We start from the raw sequence: 22,610 nt of genomic DNA on the forward strand, positions 1-22,610 counted from the left end.
CCTAGTGCTTGATTAATATTTTCATTATCAACAGGTTGTAAACCTTGAATTCCAACTTCACTTGTTGACACATTTTGTTAAGTTATTTATCTGATCAGATAAAAGAGATATTTTTTAATCATACTTAGAGATTTCATCATACTTTAATGACAGAGATTTAAAACTTTTTTCAAAATTAACTATACTGTCCTTCATATTAACAAGTCTGTCTATTAAACTTGACTAAAATTTGCTTAAGATTTATTTACATCAGTATTTAGTAAGACAGTACCATATTATCTGTGGGTTAACACTTTTTACATTTCCATTGTTGTTTTTTATTTTGTTTTTTTTTTGGGTGAAAAACATTTTCGTATTATCATTGTTCAGAAAAAAAATGAAATATAAAAATAAAATATAAAATCTAATAAGACAACAACAAAATTAAAACAAAATAAAAATTCAAACTAAATACTAAAAACAAAGACAAAATAAAAAACTTAAACTAAAATGTTAAATATAAAAATATACAACTACCATAAAAAAAAGAAAATTTTAAGAACACTATTAAAAAGTATATAAAATTTAATACTTCAGAGAAATAAAAATACCCGATCCAAAACTTCTTTATTATTGCCCAGGATTTGAAGAAAATTCTTGGGCAATTTAAATTTACGGCGGAAGGCCACAATGTATGTAATCCACAAGGATGTGACGCACAGTCAAGCGGCACTTTCATTGTATGCACATATCGGTGCATTTTCTGCTGACATCAGGTACCTGTGAGTAGCTCTCATATGTCCTATCCGCAATCGGCAAAGGACCACTTCCTCTCTGAAAAATTTCCTCGATACTGTGAGGAACACAGTATCTTTGATATAGCAAAGTTTGTTGTCTACTACGGCAATCCAGTTTCTTGCCACTTTGTGCGAAGTGCCTGTTTGACATGGTTAATAAAGTCGGATGTAGTAACATATGAAGGATGGCTGACTACATGCGTCTTCAGTAGCGGAATCTGCACGTTCATTACCTGGAATCCCCAGGTGTCTATGATCCAGCTGAAATTCACTTGTGTGTTGCAATGGTTCAACTTGGTGATTCCATTATAGATTTTGATGATGATAGGATGTTGGAATAAAAATTTTCTAAGGCTTGAAGAGCACTACATGAGCACTACATTGTTAGAAATTGAGAGGTCACATTTAGAACATAACTCATTTTGAGGTTAGACTACAACCGAACTGGAATAAAACACAAAAACATTCTCAATAGATAGACATGTCCAGTATAATAATACTAAAAAAAATTATTTAATTACAATAAAGGTATAAAAGGGTGTACTATTTAGGATTGGACTTTTTAACTTTTCTCCAAAACAACAACTTTAACAAATTCAAGACTGAATTTAGATATATAAAGATGAGATTGAAATGAATCCCTGGAGAGACTGTACCACCTGCTAGTCAGGAATGATCTCAAACTCAGGACACCACTTATTCAAGCACCCTGGAGAGGTCGCTGATATCATTAAGGAGCTATTTTCCTGTAAGAAAAGGTAATTTGCTTGAGCTGGAGGTAATTGAAGGACCTGTGGCATTGCTTGGTATGGAGGAACTTGTGGCAGTGGAGCATATGTCCGTGGATAAGGTACCAAGCCGTTATCTTGCTGCCTAAGGTGGTGGCCCAGCCATATCTCAAGACTTTTCTGAGTGTATTTAATACATGTTTACAAAAGGGTGTGTTTCCTAAGAGGTGGAGATAGCAGCGCCTTATCCTGATTCCCAAGCCGGGCAGGGACTTGGCATTTCCAGCCTCATACAGGCCATTATCAACTATAGATGCCATTGGTAAGCTATTGGAGAGGTTACTCCAACAGAGGTTGCTTCCACCAAAGGTGGGAGGGCTGCATGACATGCAATTTGGTTTCTGCAGATCTAGGTCTGCGCTGGATGCCGTAATGAAAGTGCGTTCCCTAGCAGAAGGGATAAAGGCAAGCCGATGGGGGAACTGCAGGGGTAGAATGTGCATCCTGGTGGCACTTGATGAGAGGAATGTACTTAATTGCATTCCAAAGAACATAGCATGTTTTCTTTGAGTGCCCCCGCTTCGCTATGGAGAAGGAAAATTCTTGCACTCCTGGGTATGATGGTTCTATTCCCACCTAAGGGACTTATGGACTTCATGCTGGTGAAAGAAGAGCATTGGCTTGCTGTGGCCAGGTATTTCAGAGCAATCATGGCGGAAAAAGCAAGGCAAGCAGACAGACACCTGAGAGCTGCAGAGGACAGAGCCGTGAGCAAGTCTCTAGGGGGCCTCCCAACCATGTAGGGGGTCGCCTAGATGCAGTGAACCGACAGTCACTCTGATACCTGGAGCAGGAAGGTAAGCTTTACTTTCTGGAGCTAATTAGAAAAAAAGTCTTGAAGTACTCCTGGGTACGAAGGTTATGTTCCCGCCTGAGGGTCTTATGGATTCCAAGCTAACCAAAGAAGAGAACTGGCTTGCTGGGGTTAGGTATTCAAGAGTAGTTATGGAGACGCTCCAGACAGAGGAAGCAAGACACCTGAGAGCTCTGAAGTGAAGGACAGGTCTGCAGGTGAGTGTCCAGGGGTTCTTCCAAACCTGTGGGGGTTGCCTAGATGTGACAAGCCTGTGGTCACTCAGATGTCAGGTGCAGGACAGTAAATTCCCCCTTTCTGAAGTAATGCCTTACAGCAGTTTCCAGAAAGGGGAAAGACTATTAGAGAAGGAGGTTTAGTCAGTAGGGTGCGAGGACACATATGCACTCAATAACATCTTGTGGAACCTGTTAGCAAGCCCGACACTTTGTATGTAAATGGTATTCGATCCTCTATTAAAAAAAAATTATAAGACCTAATTCTGATCTCCAGGTTCACAGTAAAAAAATGATAATAAAGCTAACCTAAGATATAAGAATGAGGTAATATCAGTGAAAATAAATGAAACTGTTACTACTAAAAACTGTAACCTGGTTTATGTTGCAAATGGCCAGTCTCAGTAAGTCAGCCAAATTATGAACAGATAAAGATGAAAGAAGATGATTGCTGTGATTTAACCAGCAACCACACTTGCAAGATATGATAATAACAGATAAATTCAATGTCATATTGTGTGGTTGTTTTAATGTTAACATTCAAAACAATTCTAGTCTTGTTAAAAATTAACGATTAGCTCGGTTTGAATTAGTAGGTGTAAATATTTCGATCTCACATTCAACTAGAGTTATAAGGATCTCAGCCGCTTGGATAGACAATATTTTTATAAATTTACCCAAAGATAATTTTAGAAAGATAATTTTATTACCTGCTCAACTGTAGAAGCTGGTAAGTTGAGCAGGAACCCTGATAAGTTGATTATTTGAGAAAGTACTCGTCATCTACTGACTCAATTTAGAAAATCAGAACTGTAATAGAATCAAGATTATAAGAGTCCACAGAATACCATAAGCACTGAATTCTGGAACTATAAAACAGTAACTTTAGTACTAATAGTGGTAGGGTATATAGATACAGAATGACTTGCGACATTAACAAGACTGCCTCTTCAGTAACAATCAGAAAGTACATTACAAATGGGTACAAGTATCAAATTCGATGCAATTCTGAGCAATTGCTAATAATAAAGAGGATTTCTTGAATTAAAGGAGGCAATCTGGAAGGCTACTTCATGTCACCAGGTAGAGCACAATGGATCTGTGAGAAGAGGGAAAGAGATCACATTCTGATCATATAGACCAAGAAGTGGTGTGAACTCAGAATTGGAGAGCTCCTGGTTGTATGTTAATTTCTATGGTTAAAATACAATATATGTCCTGAAGAATATTTATTTAATAATCTCCTGTTTTTTACATTGCCTTTGTTACAAATAATGGTAAAGTAATTTAGTGAATGACAAATGTATAATGATAAATAATTAGAAAATTTTATGTAATAATGTATTATTAATAAGTAGATGAATACGTTAACTGAAGTAAGAGTATGTTACATTAAAATGTAAAACACTGTTGGGGTGCTATTTATAAGTAAGTTCTAAAAAATAATACCTAAATGAACTGGCTATAAAGTTATTTATAACATACAAGGTTTTAACTTTAATCTCTAAAAACTTTTGATAATAAGTCAGTGTTAGTCTATTAATTATGAACAGTACTACTATTATTATGTTCACTCCTTTATTCAATGAACAAATATAAAAAAAAAATTCTTATATAATACTGCTACTTCGTGTAATCACTAATGTATTAGTTATTGTGTGTACAGAAATAAAATAGAAAATTTAAGCGTATAATATTAGAATTCACCATACTGTATTCAACACAATAATTTAAGACATAACAATTTAACATTACTTATAACTCACTGTCACTGTTTTATATAACTGTGTTTTTATAAATAATTATATTTATTTAACTACGTTTATAAATTTATTTAACTATGTTGTTTTTGTTTATTATTATTATTTGTTTATTTAACTATGTAATTATACTATTTATTTAACTATGTTTATACATATGTAACTTTTATATAAAACTGTGTGTCACCTGTTTTTTATAACTTGCTGGTTTTTTTTCTTTGGTTTTATATACACCCCTCCGGAGGCGGACCTGCGATTAAGCATAAATCAGCTCCAGGAGGTGTTATCACCAACACCCCAACCAACTTAACTCAACCTAACTAGCCCCACCAGGGGCTTGTGACATAGAGTCCTTGTGTCTCATCATCATTGCCCATCCTGGTAAGCCCAGACGAATGACAACTTCACAGGAGACTGTCCATCACCCCCTCACTACCTAATTGTCTCTGCCTTTGTGCTGTAGTATTGTTGTTGTATATTTTGACACAGCCCTGAATTTGTCAATTCAGATAGCATGTTCGGTACAATAGTTGTCTACATCGACAGGTCCAGTTATTTGTTTGCAGATGACTCTTTCAACCATCCACCGTCGACAACTAACCACAACATGTTCAAAGGAGTCAGTCATAGTCTCTGCAACATAGGCAGTCGAAATTGAGAACCCTCCTCCTCTCAAAAAGATATGACCGGAAGATTCTGTGTCCCGTTAAAAACTGGGTTAGCCAGAAACTGAGTTGGCCAAATTCGCAGTCATCTATGTTGCAACCTGTTGCATGGTAGGTCCAACGTGGACCTACGTCCACGTGGATCAATCATGAACGTAGGTTCATGATTGATCCCACCTCCTCTGCCACCCTCATATGTCCACTCGAGTAGTTACTTTGTCTCCTCCCCTAACAATGTTACACCACATCATCAACAACTGGCATAGAGGAGGAACTCCAGCAACTACTAGGGCAGCCTCTGTTGAGACTGAGGAGTAGGCAGTAGTGATCTTGAGAGCTATTCTCCTTTGGACCCCTTCTAGGATGCACCTGTTTGAGTCCGCAGTTTCTCAGAGTGTGATTCCATAGAGGAGTACTGAGTTTATGATATGAGCATATCCTCCTACGATGAGATGATCTTGAACCAGAAAAGTTACTGAGCAGTCTGTGCAATGCCTTTACCAGTCATTCGGCTTTGGCTGCAGCTTCCTTGGTGTCAACTGAGAATGTTCTTCGTTTGTCCAGCCACACTCCTAGATATTTGATGGAGTCTATGCAAATTATGGGACAGCCATCAAGTCTGATTGAAACGGGGGCCAGCGGCTTCCTGCCGACCATGGTGATGAACTTTTCTTTTTATGAGATAGGTGGAAACCTTTCCCCTGTATCCAGCTCTGGACCCTCCAAATTGCTATGTTGGCTGTAGTTGCCACATTTTCCCCAACCCCGCCCACACTACCAGGGCGAGGTCATTCGTGAAGGTAACTGGGAAAACACCCTCAGGGTAATTCAGTCGAAGAATACTGTCATATACTATGTTCCACAATGTAGGCCCCAATACCGAACCTTATGACACCCCACATGTGACTTGGAAACAAATGGATGAATCTGTAGAATAATAGATTAGAAATCTGTCTTGAAGGTATCACTGCACCAATTTCTGCAGGTTGTTGTCAATCTCTTGATCTTTGGGAGCCCCAAAAATGGCATCCCAGCACGAGTTGAAGGCATTTTGCACGTCCAAGAAAACGACAACAGAAACCTTCCTCGTGTGCCAGGTACCGCATGCTGCCTTGTTAACCATGCAAACCAATTTACCAACCACTTCAGGGGCTGACCTTCCACGTCTAAAGCCGTATTGCTTAAATGACAGCCCACCTCTGTCCTGGATGTTTTGACGAAGTCTGTTATCTAGGATCTTCTCGAACAACTTGCACAGGCCGCTGGTAAGTTAAATGGGTCAGTAGGTGGTTGGTAAAGTGCCCTGTCCCAACTTCTTCAACAAGACTAGTCGGGATTCCTTCCATTCAACAGGAATATAGTCATTTGCTACCACGTCGTTTAGAACCCGCAAGATCTCAATGAGGGCCCTGTCCACTAGTATTTTAACTATTCCATAGGGTTCTCATCCGGTCCTGGACTAGTTTGGGATCTCAAGCTCCATCCAGCCGAAAGCAGTTCTGTAAGTTCAATACGAGTGACCTCCTCTATAACTATTTTCTCACAAGGTGGAATTATACGCTGCAGAAAAAAGGCCATGAAAGAGGGGTTACTACCTGGTAACTTAAAAGTAATTAATTCAACTGGTATAAATGGTTTTTTATTCAGACTTAAACTTGAGAATCTATGAAACAGTAATGTTTAATATGGATAGTTTATTTATTTGTTTATCAACTACACATTAATATCCAATAAAAGCTGCTTACAGAGATGAATTTTGATTAAGTGTGAAATATGTCAAACCTGAATGGGATTGGAACATAGAACCTTCTCAATGAAAGGCAGAGATCAATTTTCATGGACACAAACATAAACCAGAAAAAAATTTGCAACATATTTGACGTAGATGTTTGTTCTCACCATTATAACTAGCTACCGGCTACCTGAAATTAATTTAAAGTAAGTTTTACCTTTATGAAAAAAAAAACAAATGAAACAAATAATTAAAAAAAGAAGTAACTAATCGAGGAAGGATTCATGACATTCATGTTGATAAAAATAGCTAATTATTTTAAATAAGTGCCAATTTTTCTGTGAAATATAAAATTATTTAAACAGATTTTTGAACCAATTCTTAAATAATTAAAAATTAATTCAATAACAATTAAATATAAGAAACTTTACAATCATATTAACCAAAGTATTCTTTTAATAAAGATATAAAAAACTTACTTCACACTTTAACGAGAAGTAATTTTCATCAGAAATACTTTCCAAGTTGTTTTGTTTAGTAACAGAAGGAAGATTAGGAAAAAAACCTCCCATCATTACTAGGAGATTCCAGTTTTTCCCGATCAAGAATTTTCTCAAATTAATAACAAAACTCATATCATATTCTGGAAAGAAAAACTGAGTTAATACCAATAAAAAACAAAAAATATTCTTAAATTAAAATAAAAATACAAAATAATGAAAAAAATAAAATTAACTTTTTTGAAACAGTATTTCATTTAAAGTATATCACATCAAAAACTTATACAGATATAGTGAATGAAACAATCAGTTTTGAAAAAAATATCTTTTGAAGTTTTATTCTAAATCACCAATGAAGTATTCTTTCAATAAATCTCACAGCAATTTCTGAAAAAGTATATTACAGTTTTCTCACAGTAAATTTCCTTTACTAGATGTCTGTAAAGTAAAGACTTAAATCACTAACTTGACCACTTACGCTGGGTTAACAGTAAAAAAAAAATACAAGAAAATTATACAAAGAAATGATGTGAAGGTTTAAAGGAAAAGATAAAAAACTAAAAATACTAACCATTACAGTCATATGGTGCTTTGCGTAATGTTATAGGTTTTTCCGGTTCAAAATCTGAATTAATAGGAGGGAAAGAAACAACTGAACCTGCACTAAAGACTCGCCCATCAAATACACCATTGTATGATTCAATCTGTAACAAAATGAATATCATAATTATCTGGCTGGTTGGGTTTGAATTAAACACCATTGTTTATAAATTCTTATGACAATTGTTTTGTGAGATAGAGGTACCAGGTTCACACATAAGCATGTGTAAATATTTTTAACTTATTCCTAAAGGGACATGTTGATAATATATGCATGTAATAGTTGGAATTCCACTATAAACAGCACTATCTCAGGAGTAGAAAAATACTAACTCGAGAACCTCATTCTGGACAAAACCAAACATTAGAATATAACTGGGTTTCCAATAAACAGCAAAACTATCAAACCCATACAAAAGTAAGTAATACTTATGATTATTTATCTGTTTAAGATAATTTTTAAAATTACGATAATATTCATAAAACAATTTACTAAAATAGGATAGAATAAGAAAGAGAATCTTAAAAAATCAAATTGTAAAGCAATCCCTAACAAAGAATGGATGGTTTCATTGAATTTGATAAAGATCAATCTCATTTTATGTCTTTACTAAAATGGTGGTAAATGTTCAGTAAAATTCATTATAGGCTTGTTTAATTTCTTGTTTTATTCAAAGTTTTTGCATACGAAATGTAAAGATTTAACATCTATATTTATAAACTGATATTTAATTATGACAAAAAATTAAATTACCATTGAAGACTATATCCCTATATACCATCAGTTCCAAAACTCACTGCTTTACCAAAATTACATAAAATAAATAGTACTATAAGACCTTTAATATATCTTAAAACAGCAATAGAATAAAAATGAATCTTGCCCATAAGCATAATGCAAAAAATTGTTATGAAGTAATAAGCAAATTAAATTCTATTAAAGTTAATTGTAACACACAAGAGATATATTAAAAAAAACACAACTGCCAAAATAAACATTGCTGACAAACAGTCCTCTTTAATATAGGATAATTACAAATCTATACTCTTATAAAGAGAATGGGGTTTTTTTTTTGTTTGGGATAAACAAAAAATTACTCAATCTATCGCTACTACATTTTTACCCATGCTTCTTGGTATATCTGAGAAGGTCTCTGGATATATTTCAATTCTAAAAAAAAAAAATATATATATACATATACATATATATATACATATAGTAGTGGAGATTTACCGGATGAAACACAAACTTTAATGGATGGAATTACTGAATTGTGAACTGTGAGTGTCCATTACTGTGTTAGCTGGGTTTGAATTGACTGATTATGAACATCTAGAAATCAATTTCTAGATTTTTGAGTTTCATTCATAGTTTCAAGAGTTAAAATTTATTTTTGAATTTTTTTAAACCCTGTTATTTTTTTAATTTCCCTGTAATAAATGAAGAAATCAAACTGATTTTTGGTGAGTGTAATCTTCATGTCAATAAACCAATTTCTAGATTTTTGAAATTCGACCTTGAAATGGGGTGAAGAAAGGTAAAAATATTTTTGAGCAATGATTGTAAATTTTTCAAATCCTGACTATAGTAAATGAGATATTCAGTAAATTTGGGCTAGCAAATACTCTTCAGATAAATATTTAAAAACCATTTTCGGTTTTTTTAAATTCTGATTGTGAAGGTATATGTTGCTGTGGCCAACCAACACAGCCATTGCCATCGTTTCTATATATGTGTGACTGGCCATACCTGCCTCCAGTTACTTAACTAAAAAAACAAAATAAAAAGACTGACCGCTATGAGAAACGCAAGTAACTATATAGTGTGGGTGAAGCTGCAACAGGGAGCTCAAAGAGCGTGCAGGTGACAATTTTGTACATAGTATTTGTATATAGTATCATTTTTTTAATTTATTTAAAATATATATATATATATATATATATATTTATACAGCCTATGACACTTCCAATAATGTAAGGATTCCAACATGGGTCATACATCTAAATTGGTTCAGCCATTGAGCTGCTATGGTGGAACAAACATTCATACATACACCCTAAATAAATTACTCTTCTTTTTGGGCAAAAAAAATATTTCAATAGAACTATACAACAAATTTTAAATTAATTGTTTACTTAGTTAAAAACATTAGTGAAAACATAGATTTCTACTTTTATTAAAGAATAAATTTTAACGTGAATATGTGTATTGACACTACTAGATGGGAAATGAACAGTTTAGCTTAAACCATGTTAATAAGTGAACTGGATAGGCTGGAAAGGATGGTCAATCTTATTTAAATGAACATTTATGGATGAGTTCTTGCTGTACTGTATAAACATCATTTACTTTAGCAGTTATGAAAACAACAAATGTCTTTCAGTTAGAGTTATCTTTTGGTAATTTTATTGTTACTGAATTAACATCAGAACCGGAGGGAGATGACATTTTAGTCATACATAACCTACTTATAAATAATGAGCATTCGATCATTTTAAATAAACTTAACAATTACAATAAAAATTAAAATTCATACACGAAGTAGAAAATAACAAAAAAAAAACATTTTTTAGATACTGAAATCAAAATAAACATATAATAATAGACAATACACAAAATAAACAATATAACAGAAACTTAAGTTTATAAAAAAATCACAACAAATAAAACATTTAAATTCTAACTAACTATCGTCACAAAAAATTAATACATATTAAAACATAATATTTAGAGCAATTCATTACACAAAAACAATAAAGATAAACTCAAAAGAAATTTATGAAATAAAACAAATAGCAACATTTAATGGTTTTGATGATGAAATTATACAAAATTAATAAAAAGCAGAATAAAAAATACCAAGGCAATTAAAATACAACAGCAAAAAAATAACACAAACATTAATAATAGTTTATACCTAAAATACAATTACACAAATAAAATAATAGAAAAAAATATTAATGTATATGATAAAAATAAATTTAAAGAAGCATATAACCCAAATAAACATATTATAAAATATTTAAAAAAATAATAATAAAATAATAGAGAGGAATTAAGAGTAATATACAAAATTAAGTGCAACAAATGTAATAACAATTTGTAATAACAAATTTTTTTTAAATTTACAGAACATTACATGACATACAAAAATAAAAAAAGAGGTATATCTAATGTAGCTGACCATTGTTATAAAGCAGCAAACATAGTATTACTGATTGAAAAAATAATTTAAAGATTTTGGAAGTTTCTAATAATGATAAAAAAATGAATACACTTGAGAAATTTTATTACATATAAATATAAACAAAAATATAAAATGATGTATCACCAGATTACATTCGAAGATAATTTAATTAAAAACATAATAAAATTACAATAACAGTTGGCAATAATGACAATACAACAATGGAAAATACTACATTTTAAAGATTTAATCATTTTAGTACTGGTCAGCAAAATTTAAATATATGCTCACACCACAATTCAAAATTTCAAAACAGAAAACAATTTCAAATAAAATGACAAATTATTAATTTATTTTAATATATTTGTAGAATTTAGTAACTGAAGATGTGGGATACCATGCAAAATTGATTATTGGAAATTAATATGATAAGTTTAACTTATCTAATTACTGTGTTCTAATGGTTTATATTTCATATTATGAGGGATGTTCACATCAATCTTGGACTTTTGTTAGTTGACTATAAATAGAGATTCCTGTGCATTCTGTTGGTCCTTATGTCTAAACATAAGGTACAAGTGTCAGCTATTACTGCACGGTGCGCTGGCGTGAAGCAACATTAAACAATAACAACAGTCAGTTGTAAAGAACATGACGTCCAATATGAATGAATATGTGGAACAGTGTGTTGTAATAAAATTTCTCATGAATGAAAGCGCAAAACCCAGTAACATTTATTTGTGATTCCTTGCACAGTGTGGTGACGAGACTCATAGTCGCAGTAAAACATTTTAAAGAAGGCTGTATATCAGTGACAATCCCAGTCAAGGAGGTTTCGAGCCACTGAAGTTAGGGCCTCAGTTTTCTTGGATAAAGATGGCATCATTCACATTGATTTTCTACACCGTGGAGTCAATATCAACAGTGAGTACTACTGCAAAGTTCTTCACAATTGTGTGCACAGTGGTCTCAAGAAAAAACAGCTTGGTGCAATCACTAAAGGCGTTCTGTTTCTGCAGGACAATGCACGACCTCATTCAGCCCACAGCACAATATGCGTCCTACAAGATCTTGGCTGGGAGTTAACCTCCTTGCCACACACTGTACAGTTCAGACCATGCTCCTAGTTATTTTCACCGGGCCCTTGAAATTTTTCTTGGGAGGCCAGCATTTCATCAGCAATGATGAGGTGAAGCAGTCAGCCCTATCTTGGTTTCAACGTAATGACAAATCTTTCTACATTGTGGGTATCCAGACACTAATGAAACACTGGGATAAATGTATAAATGTAGCAGGGGATTACATCGAGAAATAAAAGTACTTTGTGTGTTCTACATTAATTAAAAATTAATAGTCCCAGATTCACCTGAACGCCCCTCATAATATTAAATACATAAATAAATATATATATTTATAATTTATCTGATGAACAACATGTCAAAAAAAGATGATAATGCTTTAAAACTGTAAAAAAAGTTACTTTCAAATTTTCTGGAGCTAAAACTATTCATCTATTTCATTGTAGTTTCCATTAAATTTGTCGTTAATGATGCTTGACTTAAAATATCTTTAGCAATAAAATAATAACCTATTATAATCAAGCATATATTCAAAGTAAGTTAAGTTAGTTCATTCAATCAGTTTTTTTTTGTTAAATTTACTATGTTTGTAAATTTTTGTAATATTTAAGTGCAATGAGATCTTGATTTTTATGCAGAATGTGTAAATAACTTGTATGTTGTTTACACATTCTGCACACACATATTTAGACATTAGTATTTATATATGTGTGTCTGGTTTCCAAAGGCAACTTACAAAATTTTTTCTGTAATTGTGTGTAGTGTCTCTACATAATCTTTGTACCATGTTGGTGAATGAGCTAATATACACAATAAATATTTTTTCAAACGTATACACTCAATACTGTACAACCAATACCACTCAATATACCACTCAATACTGTATGTACAACCCTGTATGAAAACAAAAACGAAACTGAATCTTATTAAAAGTTTAGAATATAAATAATTTTTGGCAAAGAATGAAAAGTAATAGTAATATTATTATTTATAAAGTAATACATTAATGCACTTTATATCCAAACAATATAATTTTCTTCACTCTAATAAAGTTAATGTTCTTGAAATTGTACAAAAAAACATGAATGTGAAAAAAAATTATTAGAACCTCACTTTTACATGTCTAAGACGAAGGATCCATTTTTGTTCCACTTTAGGTTTTTTATCTTCATAATAAACATAGACAGTAAATGGTTTGAACTTGATGCAACTATCATCAATTACTCTAGTAATCAAACATTTCTTTCTTCCTGCATTCTAGAAAAAATGTGAAAATAAAAAACCAAATGAAAAATTGAAAGATCAAATAGTATTATAACATAAAAATTAATAACAGAACTCATTAATCAAAACAGATGTATTATAGAACTCACAACCTCAAAATGTAAACATATTCCACTTAAATAAATTTCAAGATAAATTTTAATATATATTTTATTCATAATCAAAATTTTAAATAAGTATTAATAAATGTAATACATATATTAATAAATATCTGTAATATGTATTAATGAAACAGTAACTGAACATGATTCAATTGATTTGATCCATAATTGGATACATGACTTATTATGATAATTGTTATTATTATTTCTATTGTGGTTATTATTATTATTGATATAAGTAAATTATAATAGTCAAAATTGAAAATAGTCCAAAAAGTTCAAAGGAATTTCTCAATTGGAGAAATCTGTCTATTACTTTTTATTTTTTAATAATAATAACAATCAATAAAGTAGAATGAACATTATTGTATTGTTGAATGACTTAATATATTTGACACACACACACACACACACACACAGCTCTCACACACATATGCGCGCACGCAAGGGCAGTCCAAAAAGTAGAGACATCAGTTCGAATAAAACTTTATTCTGAAACTAAATTTATAGGTTCCCTTTAAAAACAGTCTCTTTTAACACACTACTTCTAGCTCGATCCACTCTTCAAACATGAAATCCAGACCATCTTCTGAAAGCACTTTTCATTTCACCTCTATGGCTTTTACAACCTCTAATTTGTTTCAAATTTTTGCCCTTTCAAGTTCTTTTTCACCTCTGGGAACAGCTAGAAGTTGCATGGAGCTAGTTTTGGGCTGAATGAATGGTGAGGAACCGTTTTAATTTTTTTCTATTCAAAGTTTGTAGATGACCTGAGTGACATGGGTATGCGCATAATCGTGATGCAACAGAAGCTCTTCTATATCAGAGTGTTTTTTTCTGAATTGAGTCAGCATTATCTTCAGCACATTTTTGTGTCAGAGAGCATTTATAGTTGTCCCTGTAAGTACCTGATGTTAGTAAATGAATCAGTCATGATAAAAAAAAAAACACGATCATCATGATTTAACCCGTGCTGTGATCAGCTTTCACTTTTTTCAGAGTTGATGAAGACGTTGAATTCCATTGGAAGCTTTGTTGTTTCATTTCAGGGTCATAATGGAACATCCAAGATTCATCAATGGTTACTACATCATATAAAAAGTGTATTCCTTCCTTCTTGTGACGAGCCAAAAATTCTTTGCAGATGAATATGTGATTCCCTATTTGGTCAGGTGTTAAGAGCAATGGCACAACCCAATGGCACGCAACATATTTCATATGCATTTGTTTGCTCAGAATGTTAACGTGCACTGCTTTTGAAGATGTGTAACAGTTCCTCCAATTGCCGCACAGCAAGTGATGATGATGTTCTCAAATGATAATGATCACTGTGTTCACTATAATGTCAAAACAAAAAGAAAATTAAAACAAGTGTTTTTTTTTTATTTTTGCAAAATTTATTTAGAAAATGACAGCTGTTTCAGTAAAGAGTACCTTCCTCTGATGTTATGTCAAAATAAAAAAGCTTAAAAATATGCTACAAAGAAAAAGATAAATATGCAAAACCAAAAGGGATAAAATACACAGAGTAACAATAGGGAATGCATGCTTCTATAATTAATATATAAATTTAAGAATAAATACTATTGGACAATTCAGAAAAAGAGGGTGGTACTCACAATATGATTCGTAGCCCATCTCACATTTATTAGTTTAAGAATGGTGAACTATTTAAGTCCAACTAATTATTTAAAATTAAATTAGAAATAATTTAAATTTATTAATTTAACTCTGAAAGGTTCAATTTGAGGGGAAACCTTTACTCTCAAAATGAAATACTTGAAATTACCATTAAAAACATGATTTTCATCAGTTAAATGACAGGCATAATTAGAAACCATTGACTTCATATATTTTCTGTATACATGATTGTAATTTTAATAGTTTTAATTTAAAAAAAAAAAAATTATGTTTTATATGTAATTTTATATAAATATATTATATACAACTGATGATGCAGGATCATGCAAAAGTGCTTTTGGAATAAAAAAATAAAAAATAAAAATAAAAATAAGGTTGTGAATTTCATTTACTTTGTAATTCTATACTTCGTAATTCAAGTTGGTTTTTGATTATAAAAATACAATATATATATATATATATATATATATATAATACAATACAACATATGTATATATATTATTTTACTGAAATTAATCTTTTTAAGAGTCATACTATCCCTATGCACTATTAAATAATATTTAATTTCTATTAAATACACCACCTACTCTTATAAAAACTGCAACAGATAGCAGCACTCATATGAGGCAAATGAAGCAAGCCCTAACCGGCTAGTTATTAATGTAAAATCAAGACTAGTATTATTTAAGGATAAAACAAGTACAGCAAGCTATAAAACAATAACAATAATGTCCACTTTGACACATTGTATACAAATCTGCAGCAGTGATAACAGTGCATGGTAGCATGTTGCAAGCGTCCTTGCAGTGTTAGATGGGAACATGATATCCATAAAGGTAAAAATTAAAATTTAGATAATTGTTAAAAAATTTAAGAGTATCATAATATGATTTAGAGAAACTGTATTTAAAAAAATGTATAATTATCAACATGCAATTAAAACTCAAACTGAAAGTTCTATTTCATTTTCACCTTACCTCTTTTTGTGTAACATCAAGCACAATGACAAACATATTGACCTTCTTATTTAAATGTTTATCATTTAAATCTTTTACTTTCACATAATCATGTTTGTTGAATTCACTCTCTTTATTATTTTTGCCCAAGTTATCAGATTTTATAAAAGAATTATTAGAAGTTTCTTCAAAATTCAAACTGTTTTTTACAATATAATTATGCTGTTTGGTATTTAGTTTAAGAGGTGAATGGTTTGTTTTTTGTATCATTCTCTTAGGGCTGTTCTGCTTTGTGTGTTCTTGTAAGATATTTATCTTTCCGTCGAGTCTGTTAAACAGTAATTTATTATTTATTGTATTTCCCTTATTTTCAATGCTCTCTGATTCACTGACTTCACATTCCGATTTTTTATCACTTACTGGTGTTGAACATCGGAAACAGTCTAATAATTTATTGGGCATTGAGGAACTAATCTGAAATTTAAATATCATTGTTTTTATTTAACAAAAATGATTAATTTATATAACATATAAAATTCTATTATTAATAATGAGAAAAAAAGAAATAATGAAAATTACAATCTATCAATGACCCCTCTCTGTTTCATATGTGTGATTCTGATGTATTAAAATGTACTATCATGTAGCAATTAATTGGTTCAATTACGAACAATAATTACATCTTCTTGCTATAGATAGCAAGTGTTGGATGATGCTCCAGTCTGCACCCACCAACTATGTTCAGTTATTTCTTTCTATTCATCCCCTTCTTTAACCATTTCACAACTCCCGTCACCTAAAGGTCATTTTCCAATCACCTATCCAGATGATCTGGGCCTCCTTTTTTCTATCCAAAACGTTTCTGACTATTCTACTTGCATTGCAGGTAGACAATAACCAGTCTATTTTCCATTTGTTAATTCAGTTCAAACAGTTTGTTTTTAAAGCTGTTTCTTTTAATGGCTTCGACGGCACGTAATTCATAACCTTGTGGTGGCCCTGAAAATGACAGTTCTTTGCGTTAGCTCTGAGAAGAGATATTGGGTCCAAAAGCTGGTCTCCGGTGAAGTTGGGGAGTTGCACCTCATCCATTGAAGTCAGATCGGGCTTTCCTTCAGCTGTAGTTGGGTTCACACTACAGCATGGCAGTGGTGGCCCCCAGAGCCCCGCAGCGTCAGTCATCCTTCACTGGCACAGCCAAGGCAGTTCTCCCTGAGCAATCCCATGCTGGGCCAGCTCCTGCTTCTGAGTCTGCCAGCCAGGGCGATTGAAGTCTGGCAAGCTGGAGCTGGAGCAGGAAGGTAGCGTCTGAATCCAGCGGCTCCCTTGGCAAGCCGGCCAGGCCTGCTGCTCTGGCGAGGAAGCTGGCATCTGCCAGGAGGTCCCACGTTTAACCAACCAGGGAACTTCTTTTGACTACTTCTTCTTCTTCTTCTTCTTCTTGGTCTTCTTCAGGTGGTAGTCAACGATGAATTGAAAATTCACTCTCTTTTGAATTCGATGAATTCAAAATCCAGGCTCTTTTATTGAAGCCTGAGTGGTGGGGCCGCAGCGCCACTACGGTGGGAGAACTGCGCAGTCATCTGTGCAGTGGTAGTGATGTTTGTATCAGCGCATCCGTATACTGTGCGCATTGAGTTGCTCTATAGTATTAGTCTGCCGATATTAAATTAAGCAAATATGTGGTAACAATATATTTACACATATTTACAATACCCAATAAAACTGTACAAAGATAAAGAACAAAAATATAAAGTTTGTGTTTCCTAGTATTTGTAATGTATCACACATTTCCTCTGAATCTTTCTCACTGATCTATAATATTTGATTTTAACAAGCTTAGACCAAGACATCTATGAATTTGTTTAGAGCTATGCTGCTGTAAATTAGTCCTTAATCACTTTATTTGCAAATAAATAATAAATAAATCTTGGATCAGTACGTAATAATACATTATGAAGATCATGTCAAGAATGGGTGATGTACTATTCCAGAGATGAAAAAAAACTGCCTCAGCATTTAAATTGAAAACCATGATAGAGTAATATCACAAAATAAAGAAGTATAAAATAAAAACAGATGTTGTTAAGTCCATATTACTTATATACACACACTAAGTAACATTAAAGTAAATACATGGGTATTAAATATATAAAATATCTGCAAAATAAATAAAAATAAATTCTGAAAGCTTTAATGAAAACTCTTTGGGGGCATACTTATATACAAGCTGAATGGAGATGAAAAAAATTTAAGGTTTTTTTAATTAATATTATTTCAATATTAATTGGCAAAGTAACACTGTTTCATTAAAAAAAATAATAATAATAATAGTTTTAATTATACTTTAAATAGCTTGATGGGGAGATATTATTATTTTAATAATTATATTATTATTATTATTACAAGTGGTCTAGTAAATCTTATTAAAAATGGAAACGGAAGCATAACAATGCTTGTTGTAAACAAGTTTTTTTTTTAGCCTCCGGGACCACCATTAGGTATTGCTTCAGAGGATGAGATGAAATGGCAATTTTGTAGCATGTGAAAATTCCATGGCTGACTAGGATTTGAACCTGGGACCTCTGGATGAAAAGCTGAGACACTTTTACTCGCACCATGAAGGTCAGCTTCTTGTTGTAAGCTGAGGTAAGTTAAGTAATATAAAACCAGGTCTGTTGTCTAGAAGGAGGCCAGACTTGTCCTGCTCCATAAAGGTGGAAGAGACGAGGCGGATCTGGCTGGTTACCATCCTCTTTGCATGTTGAGTTGTGTTGGCAAGTTATTTGAAAGACTTTTGGTAGCATGCCTTGCAGAAGAAGTGGTGCGGAGTGGAGGCCTCAGTCGGAATTAGTTCGGCTTTAGGAAAGGAGTCTCCACTGCTAGTGCAATCGCACGGTTAATGGAGCTGGTGGAACGTGGTGCATGTAAAAGATTCCGGCAATGGTGATGTTGGATGTGTAAAATGCATTCAATTCACTGCCATTTTCGTGTGTAATGGTGGCCCTTGAGAGGAGAGGAGTGAGGCCGTACTTGTTAAGAGTGGTGCAAGATTATTTCACCAACAGGATGTTGGTAGCTGGAGAAGGTGCTGGTAGAGTGACTGTACCAGTCACGTGTGGAGTACCGCACGGGTCAGTGATCAGCCCCCTATTATGGAATGTAATGTATAGTGAGTTGCTAAATTTGGAGTATCTGGAGAGGGTGTCAGTCACCGGCTTTGCTGATGATCTGTCATTAGTGGTGGCCGCTAAGACGAAGGAGGAGGTTGTTGAGAAAGGTGATGTGGCAATTGGACTTGTCAATGGATGGTTGGCCGCAAGGGGTCTCTCTTTGGCTACAGAGAAAACCAAGGTCGTAGTTATGGCTAGTAGATGGAAGTTTGGTTTACAGTGAGAGGGGTGCTTATCAAGCCGGTTAGTCAAGCCAAGTATTCAGGTGTTTTACTTGACAGATGGCACTCTTTTAGGCCGTACCTAGAGGAGGTGCTTGTCAAGGACGAGCGAACAGTGGCTGCAGTCCTTCTGCTTACGAATTGGGTGGGTTGGCCGCGTACATCTAAAAGGAGAGTGCTTGTTTCGCTGGCATGGTCTGTGGTGTTATATGCTGTTCCCGTATGGTTTAGAGTTTTGAGGCAGAGTATGGCGGTGCAAAATTTGAATCATCTGCAGCATAGACTAGCTATAGGTGTGGCTAGTGCTTATTGGATTGTGGCTAGAGAGGCGATTTTGGTGGTGGCGTCTGTTCCTCCGATACAGTTGTTGGCAGAGCAGGTCATGGAGAGAGCCGCAGGGAATGCCAAGGGTCCTGCCCGCAAGGATTTGCTGAACAAGTGGCAGCAGAGGTGGGATAGTGTCAGGTCGGACAGCTGGACTAAAAGGTTGATCCCTCAGGTGGAGTTGTGGGTCGGTAGGAAATATGGTGAGCTGAGCTTTGAGCTCACACAGTTTCTTACCAGCCATGGCAGTTATAATGAGTATCTGCACTGGATGCGTAGGCATGCTTCTGACCAGTGCATTTATTGTAAAAAGGTAGATTCTGTGGAGCATAAAATATTTAGGTGTGTGAGGTGGAATTATGCTATGTTGGAGGTGGAACGGCTCATTGGATGATTGATGCCGGATAATTGCGTGGGCGTTATGTTATTTAGCCCTCGGAATTGAGACGTAATAAGGACAATGTTGAGCAGAATAATGTGTCGTAAATTCACGGAGAAGGAGGATGATAGTGATTTGGGGTAGATTAGTGATGATCAGGCAGCCCCAATCAGGAGGGGTGGTGATGCTCTGGCGTCCCACTTCAATGAGTGAATGAATGAACAGGGACTCCTGTGGTCCATAAGATGGATGGAAAAGACTGATGTCCTGGGTGAGTGGGCCTAGGGAGCCTGCCACTTAGAGGCAAGGCAATGAATTGATGACCCAGTTCCGGCTGACCGGGCGGTACCCCAAAACGACATAGCTGGCCCAGCAAGATCACCCGGGAGGTTTGAGGCTATAGCACCCCTAGGACTGAGTAATGCTACCGGAGCAGGGTGCCGGTCCTAGGGGTAAGGGTGAAAAAAAAAGATCTGTTGTCTAGTGATGAGTTAGTTTTCGGTCAAGGAAGACGCTAGTCGTTTGTACTCCGGCGATTGGCCTGCGTTTTACGGTGTTAGCTGTTTGTTTTTTAGGGTGTTTTTTCGAGAAAAAAAAAAGGTACCATATAGGTGGAAAATTTGTGTAGTGATTTTTTGGTATTTTGTTTTATAGTAAAAATTATGAAGCTTGAATAAAAATAATATTTGGATTTTAAAACCTACCTTTAATAGCAAAGCAATTATTTTGTTATCAATAAGTGATTAATAATAATTTTATTTATAAACAATTATTATTGCTAGTGGACAAATAACATTGTTATCTACTGATAACATTGTTTTTAATTTCTGGTAGTAAACAATATTTACTCATATTGTTATCTTATCTGGTAAGATAAAAATTTTATTTTTATTTGCAAAAGACTGATTAATTTAATTTACTGGTGTGTTATAAGCTCAAGCGATAACTGAGCAAGTAGTTTGTGCATAAAAGCTACTTATAATATAATATTTGAGGTAACAATAGAATTCTTTTCTATTGATAATTATTTCTTTTTTTTATATTTGTTTTGTTAATTATTATATTTTATTTTTTATTATTTTTTATATTATTCCTGTTGCTCTCGTGCAATGGATAAGAAAAAACCTTCGAGAGGAATGGAGTCGAAGGAGCCTGGGACTTTGCGTCCCTGTTTAAAGGAATCTGTTGAACCAAAGGAACAGCGAATCCATTCTCAACCCAGAGGGGTTAAACCTGATTCAAAATCTTTAAAGAGAATAAGATCTCTCTGTCTTCTGAAGAACAGGGATCACCAGAAATACTAGTCGATCTGACAAGTAAATTGAAGTTATGTTTATTGCATTTAAAACAGAATTTGGGTGCTGTGTTGCCTGGGCACATAATAAAACAAGAGATGGAGCCTAGCTAAGCTCTATGCAGGATTTAAGGGACTTACTGAAATGTTGCTGCCTTTATTAGTTATAACTCAGGCGACACAGACAAACGAAACTGGAAATCGAGATTTGATGGATACATTACAAACTCAGATGACTGATGAAAAACAGCTGAGGGTAGCGTTTAGGAGATGGCCTGCTGTGGCCACTAAGAATGTAATGGAGATTAATGAATTACCAGCAGATGAGAAAGATGTTGCTTATTATGTTGATCTTGCTGGTAAACAGGGACGAATGAGAGCATCCTCACGACATACGGAAGTCGAGCCCGGTAATATTGTGAGGGAGGAATCAACAATTATGGGTAAAGATGGATCTACTTTTAGGAAAGTAGATTTATGGCTTTCTACGCATCTATGGAGGGAGAAGAGAAGACATTAGCTGATATACTGGTGTAAATAAGAAAAATCTGTATGGAGTTGCCGTCTCCAGTATTTGTGTTGCCTGGTGGCAGAACGGGACCACTGATCAAGAATTTGTTGGCATATATCCACAGAGACAGAGAGGAACCAGTTCGTGTTCTCATTTCACAGACGAGAGCTAGAAGTACTGATGAAAGGCAACCAGGAGTTTTAAAGTCCATTCCTGCAGTTCAAGAAAGCGGTACAGTTACAGTACAGGCAATAGGAAAACATTATGCAGATCTCCTTAAAACTGTTAAGAGGAAAGTATCATAAGATGAAGTAGGCGAGGTTTTGTACCTAAGAAAAAGGGCACAAAACGAACTTTGCATTCACGTAAGAGGTGCCCAAAAAGCAGATTTGAAACTTGCATTACAAAATAAAAATGCAGAACAAGTTGATTTAAAAATGAAAAATACAAGGTGTATATTTGTACCCATCAACGATATAGGCATTGATACAACAGAGGATGAAGTTAAAGAAGCAGTTGCAAAAATAATAGGAGAATTCTTTTTGAACTGCTTTTAGGGAGACAATGCATGCTATGATTATTACCACACAGTGTGCAGCACAATGACCA

The 22,610-nt window shown here is 34.0% G+C and overlaps 1 protein-coding gene across 2 annotated transcripts in view; it reads right to left on the reverse strand.

Annotated features, from left to right (window-relative positions):
• The window catches only part of LOC142319343 (uncharacterized), a 130,929-nt gene that overhangs the window by 64,770 nt on the left and 43,549 nt on the right, over positions 1 to 22,610 (reverse strand). For both annotated transcript variants that reach the window (XM_075356540.1, XM_075356541.1), the window contains exons 5-8: positions 16,121 to 16,573; positions 13,231 to 13,374; positions 7,822 to 7,954; positions 7,230 to 7,393 (exon numbers count right to left, since the gene is read on the reverse strand). In XM_075356540.1, the coding sequence (XP_075212655.1) occupies positions 7,230 to 7,393; positions 7,822 to 7,954; positions 13,231 to 13,374; positions 16,121 to 16,573 (894 nt within the window). The remainder of the gene's footprint in view (positions 1 to 7,229; positions 7,394 to 7,821; positions 7,955 to 13,230; positions 13,375 to 16,120; positions 16,574 to 22,610) is intronic.

This window comes from Lycorma delicatula, chromosome 2 (assembly GCF_047948215.1).
Source record: "Lycorma delicatula isolate Av1 chromosome 2, ASM4794821v1, whole genome shotgun sequence".
Taxonomy (NCBI): Eukaryota; Metazoa; Arthropoda; class Insecta; order Hemiptera; family Fulgoridae; genus Lycorma; species Lycorma delicatula.